The sequence below is a fragment of the Notolepis coatsorum genome (assembly GCF_963971535.1).
Source record: "Notolepis coatsorum genome assembly, chromosome: 10".
Lineage (NCBI taxonomy): Eukaryota > Metazoa > Chordata > Actinopteri > Aulopiformes > Paralepididae > Notolepis > Notolepis coatsorum.
In genome coordinates this window covers 33,322,162-33,342,963 of record NC_140174.1, presented here as the reverse complement: position 1 = coordinate 33,342,963, position 20,802 = coordinate 33,322,162, and the positions used below count along the sequence as shown (strand labels likewise).

Genomic DNA, 20,802 nt, shown 5'->3' with positions numbered 1-20,802 from the left:
GGTGGTGTAGTGGGCAAGGCGCTCGCCACCAATGCAGTAGACGCTGGGTTCGAGCCCAGCGCTTCACATTGCTTTCAGTTTGGCTGGTCGTTCATACTAATACAATTGGCAGTATTAGGGGGTGGGAAGCTGATGGGTGGGGATCGGACGTTGTGGACAGCGACTCCTATAGGTCGGTTGGTGCGCCTGCGTAGCAGAATCAGGAAGCGACGGGGGCGGCGTGTCCCTCCCACGCAGACCCCCGACGCTGAGAGATCGCGCTGTGCAGGTGAAAAGATGCGACGGCTGCTTCCTTGAGTACCGGAGGGGACACGTGATGTAAGGCTTCGTCCACATTGCAGCCGGCTTGTGGGAGGCATGGCCTAACAGCGTTCGAGACAGGGCAGAATTGGACAATACGAAATTGAGAAAAATAGAAAATGGGAGAAAAAGTAGATAAAAAAAATAAAAAGATAATATCACAGAGGAAAATGATCACAATACTACACAGTGTTGATATTCCTCCCCCCCCACCCCCTAACCGTTATCATCATCATCATCATTATTCACACTTTATCTTCTCTGCTCTTCATCTTTTCACCTTCCCTGCCTTCTGTTGGGACAGTCTGTCTGCATGTGAGTCTATGTAAGGCTTGTCTCTGTCAGGTCTTCCTAATATAGTATATATATATAATATGGGGCGACAGTGGCTCGGGAGGTAGAGCAGTCGTCTGGCAATCCGGAGGTTCCCGGTTCGATTCCTGCTCCTCCCGGGCATCGTGTCGATGTGTCCTTGAGCAAGACACTTAACCCCTAATTGCTCCCGATAAGCAGGTTGGCACCTTGCATGGTTGCCTCCGCTGTCGGTGTGTCAATGTGTGAGTGAATGGGTAAAATGTGAGTAACAAATTGTAAGGCGCTTTGGATAAAAGCGCTATATAAAAAAGCAGCCATTTACCGTAGTATTTCATCTTATTTATTGATCTCATAACAGATTTGAACCCTGTACTAGGTTGCCAACACAGCTGTGTAGCAGGCTATTTAGGGCTGGGCGATGTGGCCCAAATCACCACACTGTTCTCTTAGTTCTAACGGTATAAAAGGCATTTGTTGGTACAAAAAAGTACAAATTGCTATGATATGACATATACTGGTTTAAATGATTATTTTTGCTGTGCAAAAGTATTAGGCCACCTGATATTTCACCACGGCACACTGAATTAAACATATTGAAAGGTATTGATTAGCTGAACCAGGTGTGCCCATTTGGTATTATAATGTTATACATTGTTTTCCTGAGCAAATAAACACTTAAGCCCAAATTAATGCTATAGCTTTAAACGTCAGCTGGCCTATGGATTTTGCACAGTAGCTTACAGTATGTGCTGTATATTGTTGACGGTGTTGTAAACGCATAGCGTTACATGGCTCCATGACGGTATACCTTACATTAGGGTATACCTCCCCAGCCCTGTGGAACCCCCATATTTCATCATGCCACGTCCTTATTGTGTGATGTTCTCTAACAGTCCATACTGGTCATTCCCTTAGGATTCCGCTTCCTACCCCTTTTCCTTAGTGTATACCACACACTAGGGATGCATCGATAGCGATTATCAACCCCAAAACATAAACAATATACTATAGACTTAGATCATAAGCTCTGTGTTCATAGGACTAAATTGATTTCTCGATTAGAGAGATCTAACATACTTCTAAATGTACCAGAAATGTCAAAACTCAAGTCCTTTTGCATTGATTTTTTACATGGCTCTTGATATTGGATTTTAGTATTGGGGAAATTCTCTTGATACCGATACCCTGGTTTAGTTTGGTATCGCAGCACCAGTCTGACACCAGTCGGATCGATCGGTATCGGTGCATCTCTAGTTTGACCCACTATATAGCACCTCTGGTAGTTTTTCCCCTTAGAGGGAATGCTGTCGTCTGCATATTAAGTGTCTCTTCACTCTTTCTAGACCCTCTGGTACCTAAACCACTGCCCTAACCTGTCCTCCCTCGACACCTCCCATCTACAGGAGATCAAGAAGCTGAAGGAACTAATGAGCGCCACAGAGAAGATCCGCAGGGAAAAATGGATCGACGAGAAGACCAAGAAGATCAAAGAGATCACGGTCAAAGGTAGCGTTATGATAGCCTGGCAAATCCTGAGGCGTCAGGTGTTCTTGTGTCTTTTAACTGATTTCATACGACATTCTGGAAACCAAACCTGTAATTCCAGCATATTAATAACGTTTGCACTCGTCTTTGTCAGAAGTTGCCAGGATTATACCAGGATTATACCAGTTCCCTGTCACTTTTTATGCTGAAGTTTCTGTTTTACAGGATCTCGCTGTTTACCTGTACAGCAGCTGCTCAAAAACACAACCAATTATTACTGTAACTGAGGGGTACAATTCCCTGACTGTATTGAGAGTATGGTATTATTAAACCACTACTTAGTTATGTACTTTAATTACTGGCCATACAGTACACGGTATATCTGGTGAACACCCACACAAGAATACAACAATGACACCTAAAGTTCTATTTGGAGGGATTTATTATTATAGCAAGCAACGATAGGTTACAGAATGGGAATTATGAATTGCGCTTATTAGGCGAAGAACACTTAAGTAGGTCAAGAGCGTAAGTCCATGAGCATAATAAGATGGGTATAACTGACGCCACCTGTAGCATAAGAATTACATAAGGCACACTCGTAGTCAGCTGGAGACACTAGGGGGTTCCCTCCGGTTGTAAGCCAGCAGGGTAGAAGAATGTTCGGATGCAAAGTCTGGGTCAACGAGGAATAAATAAGCTCCAGCTACGGGAGGCGGTACATGTACTCCCCTTGATCGGCAGACAAAGCAGCAGCTGTAATCCAAGTATGCTCGACAGCATGGATGAAAGCCAGCCAGCCTCTTCCTAGAGACGGGCTCGAGTGATGCTCCTCACAGGGTAGATCCCACACAGCAGTGGGGTAGACGGTTCTCTGCTCCAGCAGCCACAGTACCAAAGCAATATAATCCAGCCGGAAAAGGCTCTGCATTCGCCGGTGTAGATTCTCCTGTGCACTATACTTCACATTAACTAGGTCGAACTTGACGTTATTTCACTAAACTCTGACACTTTTACTATCCTATTCGCACATGTTATAAGTGCTCTATTTAGACGCAAGGTTGCTCACTTCACTTGGTCGTTGACTCGTGGTGAAGGCTTTACTTTGGGATAAGACTAGACGTTACTTTGAACGAATGATGAACTGAATGAACGATACTTTGAACGAAGTGCTGCTGTATCCACCTGCGACGTATTTATACGTAAGGTGAATAATCTAGTGCCAACCTCAGTTCTGTCTCGTATTACTGCGCAAACCTGGACATGTTTAGACATGCCTTGGCGGTGGCTTTGAACCTGTCGTTGGGGGTATGGTCGTTGGCGCCTAGGGGTCGCTGTCCAATAGGAGAACGAATATTATGGTCTGGTTTGTACCTAGGTAAAGGGATATTCCGTGTATATATACAAAGAATATACAAGGGATATCAAACGATATACAAATATTATACAAGGGATATCAAGCAATAAATATATATATTCGGTTTAATCTGACCCTTTGTAACAATTACCATGCACACACAGGGTGTAGTAATTAACTTATTATGGCTATTTACGCATTCATTATGTGGTAGTGACCTCAGTAGTGAGATATTCTGCCCCTCCATGCACATCACTTGGTCGAGTTAGCTAATTTAGGGGTGGATCAACATGAGATTTTCTGCAGATTTCTTGAGTAATTATGGTCAGAGTTGCTGTCAAAGCTGCCGGGGGAAAAAAACAACTGCCAAGGGATTTGAAGTCTGGTCTTCTGGAAATGTGTAGAATGTCTTGGGTTTAGTTCATTGGGGCTTATTCTGGTCCAAATCTTGACTTTTACCATAGTCTGCCCCATTTAGTCCATCTGTCAGACGTGCTTTGAAGACTGGGCGGAAGAAATTCAAACGTGGTTGTTCTCCCATCATTCTCAGGGCATACCGATCTTGAAAATGTGTCTGGGATGGTAACTTTGCTGCTGAATCGGTTCAGAAAATTCCGAGGTGGTTGTAGTATTTCCGGCCTTGGCCAACTCTTGGCTCTTCACCCTCCCAGGTCTGGAACCGGAGATCCAGAAGCTGATCTCCAAGCAAAAGCAGGAGCTGAAGAAGCTGCGCGTGCTCCACGAGGCCGAGCTGACGCAGGCCGACGAGAGGGCGGCCCAGCGCTACGTCCGCCAGAGCGAGGAGGCGCGGCAGCAGCTGGAGAGGGAGAAGGAGGAGCTGTGCCAGAGAGAGAGGGAGCTGGCCAGGCAGAGGTAGTAGTATATACATGATGTCACTTCTCAATCCAAGTTCCAACTTTATAGAATTGAAGTGGTACTTTATTGATCTCAAGGGAAATTCAGCGCTACAGATTGCTCACAATAAACATTTAGGTAGTAAAAAATCTAAATAATAATAAAAATACAGTGAAGGATATACATTCTAAAATATACAGCCAGAAATAATACAGTAATATACAGTCAAATGTACAGTACACATTTTTTCTTTTTTTAAATGTAGACGTGAAATGTCCAGGAAGATATGCAAGAGTTTATACTCTTTGTTCCAACCCGGTGAGATATTAAAGGTTTGAACTGTGATGAGGTGATCAAATAAAAGAAATTGGAGCATTGTAGATAACGCGCTTGCAATTTAGTGATCTGTTTTCCAGAGTCCCAGAATCAATGTTTAAAGCAGTGTGTCGTGTATTCCAACAGATGGCACTCTTGTGCCGTCACATTGGACCTATTGCATGATGCCATAGATCTATTGATTGGTTGATTGATTGAGCATTTTATTAACAGATTGCAGAATGGGTACAATACAGTACGGCTCAATACACACAATTGTTAGGGGGATGCAGACCAGAGAAAGACTTTCGTCTTGTTTACATCACGGTCCCCCATTTTCAATTCATCATAACATCTATGTAGAGGGAGTGGGATGAAAATTCAAGGAAACTAGCAAGCCAAGCCGTGTTGCTGAATGGATCATCTCAACACCAACACCACCAGTAAAATGATTAGTATCTATCGATCCCTGTTGTTTTTTCCAGAATCTAATCAAATCAAATCAAGGTAATGTCCCCATGGGCTGGACAAGTCTTCTTTAAACAAGTCAAAAAGAAACATCACAATAAATCAAGAAAGAAAAACACAATGAAATCCTAAATAAATGTAAAATAAATAAATGCAAGACTCCCAGACATACCCCAGCGAAGGTAAGGAAAAACTCACAAAAAACCTAGCAATAGGAAAAAAGCACCACAGGTGATGTGGAGGAGAGAAACCTTAGAAGGGCCGTTCAAGGGGGGATCCCCCTACTTGGATGTGTTGCTATGGATGATCGATGGGTGGAGAATAAAACGGGCGAATAGTTGGTATGTATACATATACGTGTAATAAAACACAAATATGTAGAACTACTAGTGGCTGTAAACCACTTCGGAGTGACTACCAAAGCAGGCCAAAGATAAAGCCAGGGGCTTTCCTGAGGGTTATTGGGAGATGTAAACATAAGTAGCCCTCATGACCACAGTCTCTGTTTGTTTTGTTCTGCTTGTGGAGGAAGCGCATGTCATATTCCCTAGAGGTGCAGCGATTCGGGAATCTCACCATTCAATATTGATTCTTGGGGTCACGATTCCATTAAAAATCTATTCTCGATTCATAATTGATACTTTATTCAAGACGAGGATAGATTTGATTCTAGATCGCTGTTTCGAGTTACGTTTCCCATTTGACTGCACAAACGTGCTTTTTGGGGGGGGATTTGTGAATAATTTATTTTATTTTTTATCCCTAATTCCATATCACTTTGATTTAGTTTCAACTTGATTTTGTGAAAATGTGACAGATATACCTACATCACACCTACATAAACACCCAGGCAAACATAGCATCAGTTATGGCATTTACCGGTAGGCGTGGGAGTGCATTCTTCACTGTGATTACGGGCAGGGCGGTGTTGTGGTTAGGTAGGCCCCACCGAGTTCCCTCAATACCACTAAAGTAGCACATCTTGGGTATCATTCCTCTTACACAACAGTTCCTAATACCTATGGGTTAAGCGCAGAGACTAATCGCATCGGCGATCCTACAAAGACAATGCATGCACGTGTGTTCTGGTGTGTGTGCTAACCGTGTGTGCTAACCGCTAAACATTGAGGATAATTGCATGCCAATTAAAGACCTCTGAACAGGTCCTTTATTATTATTATTATTATTATTATTATTATTATTATTATTATTATTATTATTATTATTATTATTATTATTATTATTATTATTATCCTAATACCTACACATATTCAGTTTTTTTTTAAGATGTTCTTTTATTGTAGTAAAGAAAATCAGTAGAAATCAAGAATGATGTTGACCGGTTCCCTGGTTACCGTGAGTAGCAACCAGTGGCGTTTTCTTCATCAGCGTGACTGGAACGCCGGGCAGTTGCACTGATGAACACCGATGCGGTAAATAAACAGGCAAAGAGAGCCTACCGTCCTGTCAATGTAAACAAAGTGCAAACATAGAAACCCTGCTATCACGTGATCACAACACTGTCAAAAGGAAGCTGCAAAACGAGCCCAAGTGGGAAGATAAACCTCTTTAATGACCAGCTGGTAGCTGGGTGGTAGTTGCCTGTGCGGGGCTGACTGCATTAACGCCCCGGGGCGCTAGTGAAGATGGCCCTCTGTCACTCCTTATTTCCCACGCATGTTCTCCCGGCTATTTCCGGAGGTGCCTCACTCACGGCCTGTCCCGTGGTGATAAGAGCCTCGCAGAGAGGGACGCAGAGAGGGAGAAGTGGGGCAGGAAAAAATGCAAAAAATAGCTCGTAGCCTTCAATTAGTTCTGTTTCCAGCGTACATGGAGGATTCGGAGACGAACTTGTTGCACTCCTGAGGAATTTACCAGCAGGGCTTGTAAGCATGTGGAGGATATAAGATGCAAGCTTCTGAAGATGAAAGCCCCGGCTGCTGAGTGGGACCTTGAACAGTCGGATGTGGTGTTTTGTGTGTTGTACTGCCATGCTGTGTTAGTGTAGTGAGTGTTGCACTGCCATGCTGTGTTAGTGTAGTGAGTGTTGGAGTTCTCTAGTCCGATATGTGGCTCGCCTCGAAAACAGTGTTAACAGTGGCACTGCAGCGCTCTATCACTTTGTTGATGTAGGAATGTCATTTGATGTCATTGATGGCACCACCATCCCACAAAATGTGTGACACTCGTGTATGTGTGTGTTAGGTATGAGAAGCAGCTACAGGAGGAGGAGCTATTGCTGCAGCAACAGAGGAGACGTCTATACAAGGAGGTGGCAGATGAAAAGGAGAGGCTGGCCCAGCTGGCTGCCAGGTGGGGTCAAAGATCACCGTACACGCACACATGCCCATATAGACGGTTTCCATGGAGTGTTTTAGATGTGTTGCTAGGAAACGAGCTTAGACTACATTTGATTTCCTCTTCCAGTGTTTTGATAATATCAACAGACTGGAAATCAACTGTAGTTCTAGTAGTTTGTTTTTGTTAAGTTGAAACCGTCTATACACGTGCTACCGATTGTACGCTACTCATACTAGTATATTTGTATATATTTTTTGTCATTGGGCCCTCAATGCAGTGACCGGTAGTTTCCCTAAGATCCAAACACAACTCGGACAAAACAAATACTCAATTACATCATCATTACATTTTGACAGCTAAATATTCCTAAATATGATTCACCACAAGGGCGTTGTAAAGTTCCATAACATGCTCACGGAAAAGCAGTGAATCAGACTGTGTGTGTGTGTGTGTGTGCGCTGCAGGCAGCGGGCTGAGCTGGAGGATCTGCGGAGACAGCTAGAGGGTAACAGCTCTCTGGCTGGCAGAGCTCTGAGAGAGGAACTGGACAAGAGCAGAGATGAGCAGGAGAGGAGACACCAGGTAACGGCCAGACACCAGGCTTCCTCTCCTGCACTGAGGAACCTCAGACAGACAGTCAGTCAATCATTTAGTACTGAAAGCTGAAGTCATGGCTCAAAGGCTACATCGATCCGTCGTGTCTGTCTGTCTACGTCTGTTTTTAGAATTCATTTTCAATGAGGAGTATCTGTTTGTTGCACAGGGTTGATATATGATATGATACGTTTATTTATATTGCGCCCCTCAACCAATAGTTACATCGGCCCGGCGCGCAGCCTGGGAAAAAAGAAAAAACATAAAGACAGGAAACGATAAGAAAACAGAAAATAAATACATGCAGACTATCCAAGCAGACAGAGAACAGACGGACATAATACACCTGTCATACTACAACACAAAAACTAGCTCAAGGATTTTTTTATGGCGAAAACGTCGGTTTTGAGCATGGCCCTAAAAGTCCGTAGAGTGCTTGCAGATTTGATGTTTAGTGGGAGCTTGTTGCAGAGTTTCGGCGCTGCAACTGCGAATGCTCGGTTTCCCTTCGTCTCCAGTCTTGATTTTGGAATCTTAAGGCAGATTAGACTGTTGGATCTGAGGGGTCTGGTGCTGGCTAATTGGACCAGGAGTTGCTGGCCGACTTTCGGGCTTTGTAAGTGAACATGAGGATCTTGAAATGTATTCTTTGTTTTACAACAGGTAAAACACAGGGTTGACACTGTGTCCGTCTCCACCAGATTTGTGTCCATTTTGACGGACGGAGGGTGAACTTTAGGAACTGATGGGATACGTCGCCATCTGCCGAGCTGTTGTTTCTGCAGAGGCACGATTTACGTTGTAATTTAAAGATACACACACGGACAGTACTACCTTCCATCAAATTTCTATCCGTTCGGTGACGGATCCATGCAGCCACAGCCTTTTTTATCTAGCATATTTCATATGGAGTCTCGATGCGTTTCTTATCAAAAGAAATGGAGCTAACAAAATCAGTGACAGTAAATGCATTAAACGTGACATTTAAGTGCGTCTAAAAGTTTGTTTACTCTACTTAAGCCTTTGGCAGGTAAGCAACCGGACTTCTTTTCCGTTCTGAAACCCTGTTTGGCCGGTAGAGGACTGTTGAGCTTAAGAGTCCCCCAGTAGGTAGTAGCCCCTTGGTGTGAACTCACTCCAAGTATGACTGGGTCATTTGAAAATGTTCGGTACCGGTGCCAATAACGATACCTGGGATACGATACTGATACCAAAACGATATACCTATATATATATATATATATATATATATATATATATATATATATACCTTACTTTGCCGAGTTATGAGCCAATTGGAGGCTTTGTTACATTTTGGATGATTTTGGATTGTGGTTGAACAGAAGAAATGTGATACATTGGAACAAACATGCTTATTGGCTCACTGACACCGATGAGATTAACTACTTGGGTATACATTATCATTCCATACCACATTTTGATACCCCAGCATTTTTTGATACTCTATACATTTACATTTACTTCAGCTGACGCTTTTATCCAAAGCGACTTACAAGTTCTTTACAATAAGTCAGCAGAAAGAAAGGGTACAATTCTGGCAGCTAAGGGTAAGTAAGATTGTTCGTCAAACCGTGTCGAACTTGAGTGCTAGTCTTGAGTGCATAGTACAGGGCTATTCAACTAAATTGTTCAGGGGGCCACATTGTCAGAAACCCAAGGGGCCAGGGGCCGGACTGCCACGGCGTCTCCCCGTGCTATGAATATATGTACACTTGACACAACACGCAACCACATTTTCACAACTTTTATTTAAAGGGGAACTATTTTACTATTTCTTTCACTATTTGGGCACTTTTACACAATTCCTGTGGGTTTATGGAACACCTCTGTAATTATTTTTTTTTTAATTCATTGTTTTGTATTTCTAATCAAGTACTCAAAAACAGCATTTTTCTACCTCAAGATCTTAAGCCGTTTTGAGCCTGGGCTCCAACCACTGTGGGAACTGTGTGGAAACTCAGCTGATTATCATGCAGCGGTGTCTCTCTGACATCACAATTCAGCACATTTTCAGATGACTCAGTTCAGTGAGGGTGAATATTGTGAGAGGAGAATTGGAAGAATGCTCCAATATGAGAATTAGAGACATAGATCATATTAATATAAGTCCACATAGCTAGGAAACAATGCTAAACACTGAAAAAGGCCATTTATAAGATAGTTCCCCTTTAACTACATTGCAAAAGTAGTATACTTTTCAAAAAAAGTGCTTAATTTATGTGCCACATCTGCAACATCTCCTGCAAAAAGTGCTTCATTTATGACTGTGCAACAACTGCAACATCTCCTCTTCAACATTTCAATATAAAAATAAAATAAAAAACAAACAAGTGCATGATGTGCATCTGAACATTCTAACATCAACACTTGAACAAAAAAACACATTTGTAGTGCAGCTGAGCTTATGAAAAAGTGCTTCATGTCTGTGCAACAACAGCAAATCACAGCATCTTATTAGCACTTATTGTCGACTCTTAACTCTCAAACATCAGGGGGGTGGGGGGCAGACAGGCCTAGCCTACATACACACATCTAATGAAAGCGATTGCACTTCTTTGACTGGGCAATGGCAGAGAAAGAGGGTTCATAGGAAGTGACGGCTACCCGCAAACAGTGATGCAAATGCTCATTTGTCAAGGAGGCATGGTTGCTTGTTTTAATGGCATTCATGTGAGAGAAACTGGATTCACAGGTGTATGTTGAGCCAAACATTGTTAGCACAGATATTGCCAGCGTTTTTATTTTGGGGAATGTCTTGACATGAATACACTTTATCCAAAATGTTGTGGTGGATTCATTCTCAAGTGCCTGCTTCAGAGCAGATGATGCTTGCATGTCAATTATTTCAAGTTGCAGGAGACCTTCATCAATGTGAAGTGATGCAAGGAACTCTTGTCCTTTTGTGGAAATAGCAGCTACATTGGCAAATGGGTTGCTCACAAAATGCATCAATTCTCTGGACATGTCAAATTCATCAAATCAACTTGCAAAGTTTTCCCTCAATTTATCAATGAAATCTGTCATTAATTGAGTGACTTTTGGCTCAATTGTGCGTGTTGACGTTGACATGAAAAGAAAAAAGCAAAAAAAAAAAAAAAGAAAAAAAATTATCATGTAATCTTTGGCGGGCCGGTCAGAATCATCCGGCCCGCGGGCCGCCAGTTGAATAGCCCTGGCATAGTAGCATAGTAGGTAGTAGTATAGGCAAGTATTGTATTGTATTGAAGCAATTCAATCGATACCATAAATATCAAAGTATCAACATGTGATACCCAGCCCTATTCACCAGCCACTGTAGCTGATGGATGGGAAAGGTGCATGTTCAGTTTTCTGCCCTGCTCATAAGCATTCTCGGAGCATCCCGGTCTCGCTATCAGAAATGTGGTGCATGAACCTCTCTCTGACAGAGCCTGCACCATACAGGCTGGGATGGCAGACAGGCTGTTGTGGTTTTTGTAGCAGCAGGCTAACGGAGTGTGTTTTATGTGTGTGACTAGGTGGAGATGAAAGCCTTACGGGAACGGCTGGAGATCGAGAAGCAGACCTGGGAGGAGAATTATATGAAGAAGGAGGTGTGTGTGTGCGTGTGCGTACGTACGCATGTTCGTATCCTCTCCACTCTTGTTGCGGACTGTATCTGACCCTAGCTACTCCCCTCTCTATTGTGGCAGACGGCAAACCACTAAATACACTGTGAACTGTTATTGTGTCCATAGTAGACTTTTAGCCCCCCAGTTAGCCTGAGCTGTGAAACACCCTCAAATGTTCTGAATGTGCCATGATGACTTGTGTTTCAAGTTAAAGAGTAACCTTCACAGATGGGCTTGTAAAGCTTTCTTTTTCCCCCCATTGTGTTAATGGACTTAGTGGGTGGCACAGTGCCAGCTCTCAGAGTTATGTGCAGTGAAGCGAGGGCAACCCCCCTCCGCCTCTTATTAAATGTCATGTGAACGGGACCCTCAGGATACGAGCCACATGGCATCAGGAAGGGTGGAGGGAGTAAAAAAGTCAGGGGATGCTTGAAAAACAGTACCACGCCTGTGTGTGTGAGAGCAGGTGCGAATGTGTGCATGCAGAGAAGTTATTTAGTAACTAAACAGTTACTGCGTAAATATGTCTTATGAGGAGTGTTTGTTTATACACCCGGGCTTGTCTGTTTAATGACCTGTTCTCGATACATAATTCATAACCAGTCGGGTCTCATGTTTTATCCGTTCACACAGGAGGCTTGGCTGCTAAGTCGGGAGCGTGAACTCAAAGAGGAAGTGCGTCGGGGGCGCGATAAGGAGATCGAGCTGGCCATTCGGAGGCTGGAGGAGGAGACCAGCGGTGCCAGGGATGAGTGTGAGAGGGCAGCTGACAACAGGTGTGTGTGAGGCCACACCAATAAACAGCATCTCATTTAGTAGGAGCCTTAGGAAAACCTGTATGTGTAACCTGTATCAAACATGTATAATTTTGACACCGTTTATCTTGGAATCTAAACTTGGGAAACTTGAAATATCCACACAGCCTTGCTATTCGGCCTATTCCCAACCTGTAATACTGACACCAAGGCTTTGCTAAAGTAGACTTGAGCCTCCTTGTGTTGTTGCCTTCCTTTGAACTGTGTCTCTCCAAGTTTCTTTAATAGTTGTCATACAGAAGTACAGAATACTTTCATACAAAATGCTTCTTACTGTTACGCTCCAGAGACTGTGCTAGACAAGATAGTATCAAATAACATAGTATAGCATGTAATTTAGAAGAAGAAAATGAGGTCACAGTGTTCGGTATAGACATATGTACAATGTTCTGAGTTACCATATAATATACAATACTATGCAGTGTACTAATGTACAGTACTATATAGTGCAAAGCAGAAATGGGATGAGGTACAATTTAGGTACAATTTACAGTAAGGTGTACGAGTTGTAGTGCAATCCTTCATCAATAAATATAAAGTGTGGGGAGTGGGTGCTACAGTGTGTTTGTTTAAAGTGGGTGTGTGCTATAAAGTGTGTGGAGTGGGTGCTACAGTGTGTTTGTTTAAAGTGAGTGTGTGCGTGTGGATGTGTGTGCTATGTGCGTTTGGTGGTTGTTGTTGTGTAGTGTTCATTGTTCGTTTAGCAGCCTGATGGCCTGGGGATAGAAGCTACTAAACTACTCCTTTACATTCTGCACACTAGTCCTTTACATTCTGCACACTAGTCATTTACATTCTGCACATTCTGCACACTAATCCTTTACATTCTGCACACTAGTCCTTTACATTCTGCACACTAGTCCTTTACATTCTGCACACTAATCCTTTACATTCTGCACACTAATCCTTTACATTCTGCACACTAATCCTTTACATTCTGCACACTAATCCATTACATTCTGCACACTAATCCATTACATTCTGCACACTAATCCATTACATTCTGCACACTAATCCTTTACATTCTGCACACTAATCCTTTACATTCTGCACACTAATCCATTACATTCTGCACACTAATCCTTTACATTCTGCACACTATGTCACTTCTCACCTGACTTATTTTTAAATGTATTTTTTTATTGTATTGTACCACGTGGTCTGGCCCTCTACTTAACGCTTGAAAGGTAAATGAGTGACTGAATAACGAGGCGTGCGCGGGGCCTCTCCAGGGTGAAGCGCGTGAGGGAGAAGTACGACACGGAGCTGGGGGAGCTGGAGCGCTCCGAGAGGGCGGCGGTGGAGAAGCAGCAGGAGCTGAAGAAGAGGCAGGTGGAGGCAGACGGGGACCTGATCAGAGTGCAGGCCCTGCTCAGGCAGAAGGAGCTGGAGGTGGAGGATGTAACACAGGTAAGGAGTGAAGCCGTTAATCAACTGTTTGTAGATAGAGAGAGACCCCCCCCTGGCGTCTGGGTGTAATATGGGGTTATTACATCCATGCGAGAAGCACAAGGGGATAATGTAATCACTCCGTATTTGTGTGTGCGTGTGCCCCCTTCCATCAGCACATGAATTCACCACATCACACATCTCGCCACTAGAGAATCAGTGAGCACTGAATACAATAAAGTGTCATCATGACTAAAAGAGGAGAAATCTCAATACTTTTTATACTCACTTATTATATATGACTAAACATTTCCAAACCATGTTTGATTTGAACACTCTGAAGATGAGCATATCACTGTCTTTAAGAAGCTCTAGTGCAAAGATATAGGTATCATGGGACCTGGGGTGACAGGGCCTTCGCTGCAGCTGGCCCCACCCTCTGGAACACCCTTCCCAACCATATCCGTCATGCTTTCAACCCATGAACTCCTTCCTCTCTCACCTTTAAAAAAAAATTATTTCTCTCTACTAAAACTGTATTGTTTTGTTTTGTTAAAGTGTCTGAGCATTTGGAAAAGCGCTATATAAATCCGATGTACTATTATTGTTATATTATTATCATATGAAACTATAACCTGACCCGCCAGATAGTCCGTTACACATTACCATCTGGGAAGTCGTCCATTGAAACTGTTCAACACGACTGTGGTTCGGACACAAGCGCATAACTTGGAAGACTGACACGGTGGATTCTGAAATCTTGCTTCTAAGCCGCAACATTTTGACGGGGAAATAAATCGGCGAGGCCCAATTACAATGGGGTCTCTTGAGCTCTCACCAAAAGATATCTCAATGTAATTGGACTAATTTTAACCATAAGAGTAACATTTTCAGCCACAACCATATCAGATTTATGCTAGTTCCAGGGCAAGTCATGGGTGGGAATCTGGCGTTGTGGACAACGACGCCTACAGGTCAGGGCGCTTGCTCAGCGGAGGCAGGACTTGACGAAGGCAGCGTGACCTCCCACGCGTTACACTTCACCAATGAGAGTCCTCGCTGCCAGGTGAAAAGAGTCACTGGCTGTCGCTGCACGTGTCTGAGGAAGCGTGCGGATGACTTCAGGGTTCCCTTGTACCGACCAGTAGGAGAACATGCGCACAACAAACAGGTAGGGGAGGGGGGGAATTGGCACAACGACTAAATTGGGACAGGGAGAAAACAGAGAAACAATCGGAGAAAGAGAGGATAATTTTTTTTTAAATGTATGCTAGTTTCATGTCAGTTGTCAGTTTTGTACAAAGATTAGATTTCACGTAAATTACAGCCCGATCGATCGGACACCGTTCTGATAGCCATCCAGGCGAACGGCCTATGTGGCTAGTTAGACGAACACCGTTATTGGTAATCAATAATAATAAACGACGTCCCCCGGCCCCCCCCTTCATGCATACATGCTTTGGGACAGTCCCGATCATATGCAGTTTGAGTTATTTCTTTAGCATCTGTAAAACGGAAATTCCATTGGATATAACGTTAGCAGCTATTAGCCATTTATCTAGCTTTCCAGAAAATATACGAGACCAAATCCGCTATAAAGCTTATATTCACGGCGCTATAAAATGAGAACCTATTGATGCATTTTTTTTCCTTTAAGCCATTTTATAGGGACGGTTTATGAACTCAATTGACAATGAGAATGGACAGATAGCAATACTATAAAGCATAGGTGTCAAACTCACGGCCCGCGGGCCAAATCCGGCCCGCCACGTCATTTGATGTGGCCCCCCAAGAGCTCAGGTTAAAAAAAAAAAAAAATTTACATTAATATTGGGTTAAAAAATAGCAGTGTTAAAGTAATTGTGGGTTAATGCGTTAATAAAGCTTTAACTTTGACAGCCTTAGTTATTACACATTCTTACACATACATGTATGTTGAACATCTGAGGTAACAAAGGAAAAAAGCCAAAAGCACTTACTCCTCAGACATTCTTTGACAATTTTACAGCCCAAAATACAAAAAAGATCCAGGCGGAATAGGTAACAAAGGGGTTGAAGAAATATTGTCTGAACTGTCAGATGCAAACTGGCTGTGTGACATAACCGAGCATCTCGCTCAATTGAATAAGAAGCTGTAGGGACGCAAACAAGTCCCACCCAAAACTTGACCAATATAGTTGTGAACTGAGACAACCCTTATTTTGTTATTTTTGAGTACAGTTACAGTTGTGTGTTCATGCAGACACATAATAGCAATTTCATTACGAATTGAAAATGGGGGACCCTGATGTAAACAAGTCGAAAGTCTTTCTCTGGTCTGCATCCCCTTAACAATTGTGTGTATTGAGCTGTACTGTACTGTACCCATTCTGCAATCTGTTAATTAAAGTTAATTAAACTATCTTCCATTAGTTGGATGTATGGCCTCTGCAAGGTTGTGTGCAGCCATTTGTTTTTGTAACATCTGCTACATCTGTCCCACGTGTTCTTTGCAGCTCACAGTTGTTAGTTCTGCCCCTCTTGACTGTGACAAAAAGGTTTTGAACAAACTTAATGTCATAGCTTGTATTTGATGATATTCTTCTTTGTTATTTACTTGAATGGTTTGATCATTGATTGGTGGAGTAATATGGGGTTCTGATAAACTAAAATAATTTGTTAAAATAACATAAGCTAACATATATTTTTACATTTATGCAAATGAATATGCAATATGTATAACTTGAATAAGTAATAAATACAGAAACACCATGTTTAACAATATGTAAATGTGTAGCTACATTTATTTTACATTAACATTTATACGGTCTTTGGCCCTTTGAGGGCAACCATAATGCTGATGTGGCCCTCTGTGAAAATGAGTTTGACACCCCTGCTATAAAGTATAGATTTAGCTCTACAAAAAGACACACGTTTGTTTACATTCCCCGGTCCTCTTGCCATTAACACTTTGAGAGCCAGCCGTGTTTTCCTTTTTACGCCCTTGAATGCCCAAGGTCACTTCAATGTTAACGTTAATATCGCCTAATCTATGTTTTAAATTATGGCTATGTGTCTAATCTGCCCGTCGCATTATCAATGACCTATTTCCAGTCAACATTGTCGAAGCAGATTGTTTTTTTATCGGTTCATTTCCGTTTCATAGCATTTAGAAAACCCCTCGTTTTCACGGAGAAAAAAATAGGTTTCCATGATAATCGCCTTTTACTGGAATATTCTAGAACGTTGTCATTGTTCTGCCTATTTATGAATCGTTTTCAAATAAACGCTAGATTATCGATAGTATATGTGTACGCATGCACGCTCGTGGCGCGCGCTGAAAATCGCTTCTCCTATTTCCTGACGGCGCGCACAGTCAAATAGCGATATCACATAATCACATAAAAGCTTATATATCCGTGAAAACGGGTCTGATTATCCTTAGACTTGTAACATAGATTCCTTACCTGAGATCAGATGGTATCCAAATGGATTATTCCAATTCCTGATCGCCATTCGAGAAAATCGCTCCTTTTAGTGATCCACTGTGTATACAGTAAAACACATATTCCCCGCGGCTCCGAGAGTCCAGCATGAAGCTGGTAGATGCCGGCTGCGTGAGTGAGAAGTAAAATGTGGAGTGCAGGTTTTTTTTTCTCATTCATTTTCATTGAGTTCAATCCAAAAGGGTGAATTACCACCTGGGAGACGATAGGGGGTGCTTTTTTCACATCTGAGCGCCTGAGGTAGTTGAATTTCCAACGGTAGACTTGGTTGATGAAATATGATTTCAGATCGCTAAAAAAAAAAATAGGGCATTCAACCCGCCGGGGGTAAACTAGAGAAATCTCGGGCGTGGCATGCAAAGTGTTAATTAGACTCAGCCCAGTGGTTAAGTGTTAAGTAGCCTAGTCTAGAGCCTATGAACCACAGAACCACCATAAAGGCCACAATTTATTTAGGTCTAACAAATATGCGCCATAAGACAATTGCCGTTGTGGACACGTTTGTAACTACTCCGCTCATTTAAACGTCTTTTTTATAATCCCATCTAACCTCGTCGTGTACGTCTGTCCTCTTCCCCTCAGACCAGGGACAAGCTGGCGGAAGAGCGCCGCAGCCTGGCGGAGGTGATCAGGCAGGAATTTGCAGAGCGGCTGGTGGTGACGGAGGAGGATAACCGCAGGATGAAGGTGGAGGTGTCCGAGGTCAGGGCCAGGCTACGGCTGGAGGTGGAGAGGGTCACCAGGGAGAAGGAGGAGGAGCTGGCCGAGGTCCACCAGCGGTAAGGAGGAGGCGGGGTGGGGTGGGGAGGGTAAGAATGTAATCTGTCCGTTATTGTTGTTCAGGTCTAATGAATGAGTGGATAGAAATCCTGGAGAATTAAGTTGTAAGTATAAGTTAAAGCTACAGTAGGCAACTTCTGAGTTCAGTGTGTTTACCTGCCCAGCAGAAATAGACCGAGCTTGGTCAAAAACAGCTTCCTGCATCAATAACCAATCGGATGTTTTTGGCCTGCTTCATTTCTGCTGGGCAGGTGAACTCAAGTCTTGCTCATTTCTCCGAAGTTGCCTACTGCAGCTTTAAGTTACTATATAGTAGCTGTATATACCGGTAGTATACTTTAAAATGTCTTTCTCCAGGCCTCTCTTGGCAGATAGGTGTGACCAGCAATAGCAACCCCTCCCCATATCTCCTCTTAACCAGAGATGAGTAATAATCAGACCAAAATAAAATAAAAATGTAAACAAAGTACAATACCAGGAGGGACACTCTTGCCTAGAGGTTACATATTGTACATTTTAAACATGCAACTGACGAGTGTAAGTTTTCATCTTCCCTGCGTGACGTCTGTTCTTAAATCCTTCTGGTATGTTGTGCTTTGTTCCGATGGAATCTTAATGTTCTCTACTCGCGGGGTTACTACATTCGGCCCTATAAATAAAAGGGGCCTTTAAGAGGACAATAGCAGCGTTCTTAGCGTTATGCATTGGATCCGAAGATTATGTGTGGCTATACTGGCTGTGGAATGGATAGTGGATAATGGGTCGGTTTGAGTTGAGTTGTGAAAATCGTACATATTCTGGTCAGATAGTTTCGGTCGGGGAAATGGCAGCATAATAATGTTTCCATTTTTGGCCAAGAAGAATGACCAAAATCACAAGATCACGCTAAACGTTTTCCTCCCTCTGCCTTTACCAGGGTGAAGTCGGCCATCTTGAAGAAGGAAGAGACTGTCAGCAACTTGCGGAAGCAGCACGAGGTGAGTGCGGGGCCTTCAGCCCGAGACAGTATCTTTCTGTCAGGGCACGAAAGTTAAATAAGCACAGTTGGTAGAGATGATTGACGGCTTAAATAAACTCCGCTCTCTCCTCCGATAGGCTGCGCTGAAGAGGGCGGACCACCTGGAGGCCCTATTGGAACAGCAGAGGAAACAACTGCTGGAGAAATGACTGACAGGAAGGCCGGCCTTATTCCCCTGGAATAATTCCTCTCCCTCCCTCCCCTCTTCCTCTCCTCAGTGCTCCATCAATTGTGCCGCTTGAGGCCCCTCTTCTTCCTGTGTTTTTCTTGGGCCTGGTGGACATGTTTCTGCTGGTGACATGGAGCCTGTGGAACATCACAGAGGAGAGCTGCGGAGACCCGAGCGCTGTCCTACCTCGTTGGGAATACGCAAAGCAAAGCAGGACGGGGGAACGATGGCAGCAGCGGTGGGCTCTGCTCGTTCCTCCTTGTGGACCGAAGAGGGTGTCGCGTGCCGTTTCAATGAAACCATTTGAATGTCACGGACCCAGGTGGCTCTGTTCTTATCAAACCGGTTCCCCAATAGGAACCCGGCAAGAAGAAGAGCCGTCGGTGGATTTGAGCCTTCACTCCACACGAGAGGAGGAATGTTGCATTTTTGTGACTGTAAACCACCCCCACCCCTCAAATTCTGTACGAGTGGGGAAAGCCCCCCCAACTGCCAGAGAGATAGAGGGAGAGGGAGAGAGAGAGAGAGAGAGAACAGTTCCAGATGTTTACAGAACCAGCCCAGGCCTGTGCTGCTGGTATCGTTTTCATAGGAGGCAGAACGAGAGGAGGGAGGTGGTGGTGAGGAGGGGGGTGAGAGGGCCCTCTACTGCCCCCCACCCACCCGACCACTCTGTCGTCAGAGGATTTGTGCCTGTACGAGTCTGGGCCCCCGGTGCTGCTTTTATGTTTCCAGTTACAGATGTGTTTTGTCCCAGTGCCCCCTCTGGGCTTAGTGCTAATTACAGGACACAGTCCTGCTAGATACACTCCCGACAGCACCACCCGCCCCAGCCCCTCCCCTTCCCTCCCGCGGCCCGAGCCCACAGCCCCGGGTAACGGCTCTGGGCCAGTTTGTTAGTGTAAGTCTCGACCAATGTCAAATCTAACAAAGAGGTTAGAAGTGTACAGACTATGCTTATAGAAAGTGCGCTAGAATGTTGCTAGAGGGAACGAGAGACTGATGAAAAGACGGGACCTCAGACAGCATGTTTGTGGTCAAAGACAGAGATGAGAAAGAGAGAGACAGACGAAGACAGGGATGTCGTGATTGCAAAGTGGTTTTGAAGGGTTTTTTGAACGTCGGACAGACGGAGAGAGAGAGAGAGATGGAGAGAGAAATAGACAGAGAGAGAGACAGAGAGAGACAGGAGGAGAAGAAAGGGGTGGAGAGATGGAGGAATGTACATAGGAAGTGTTTATGGGATTAGGAAGGCAGAGATGGGGCTGGTGGAGGGTTGCGTGGGGGCACACGACAAGGCAGGCGGCTGGGTTCACGTGACCAGGGCCCTTGGCTATAAATGCCCCGTAGGTTTCAGAGACGGCACTGGGACAAAATACAACCAAAGTACCCCCCAAAGATTCTCCTGGCTTTGGGCTTCTCTCTGGAGGCACCACCACTCGGCATCACCTGGCTTTTCATCTAGATTTTATTTTACCAATTTGAGAGAGAAAAAAAGTGTTAATGTTATATGCTTGTAAATGTTCTTTTTTGTTGGGTTTTTTT

At 43.8% G+C, this 20,802-nt stretch overlaps 1 protein-coding gene across 1 annotated transcript in view; it reads left to right on the top strand.

The window, feature by feature from the left end:
- cep131 (centrosomal protein 131) overlaps positions 1 to 20,525 on the top strand; it is a 57,590-nt gene extending 37,065 nt beyond the window's left edge. The window contains exons 17-26 of the mRNA XM_084323954.1: positions 2,019 to 2,121; positions 4,129 to 4,330; positions 7,301 to 7,408; positions 7,861 to 7,978; positions 11,509 to 11,583; positions 12,235 to 12,377; positions 13,649 to 13,826; positions 17,873 to 18,069; positions 18,987 to 19,047; positions 19,166 to 20,525. Of these exons, the coding sequence (XP_084180080.1) occupies positions 2,019 to 2,121; positions 4,129 to 4,330; positions 7,301 to 7,408; positions 7,861 to 7,978; positions 11,509 to 11,583; positions 12,235 to 12,377; positions 13,649 to 13,826; positions 17,873 to 18,069; positions 18,987 to 19,047; positions 19,166 to 19,237 (1,257 nt within the window). The 3' untranslated portion in view covers positions 19,238 to 20,525. The remainder of the gene's footprint in view (positions 1 to 2,018; positions 2,122 to 4,128; positions 4,331 to 7,300; positions 7,409 to 7,860; positions 7,979 to 11,508; positions 11,584 to 12,234; positions 12,378 to 13,648; positions 13,827 to 17,872; positions 18,070 to 18,986; positions 19,048 to 19,165) is intronic.
- Positions 20,526 to 20,802: the final 277 nt, after the last annotated feature.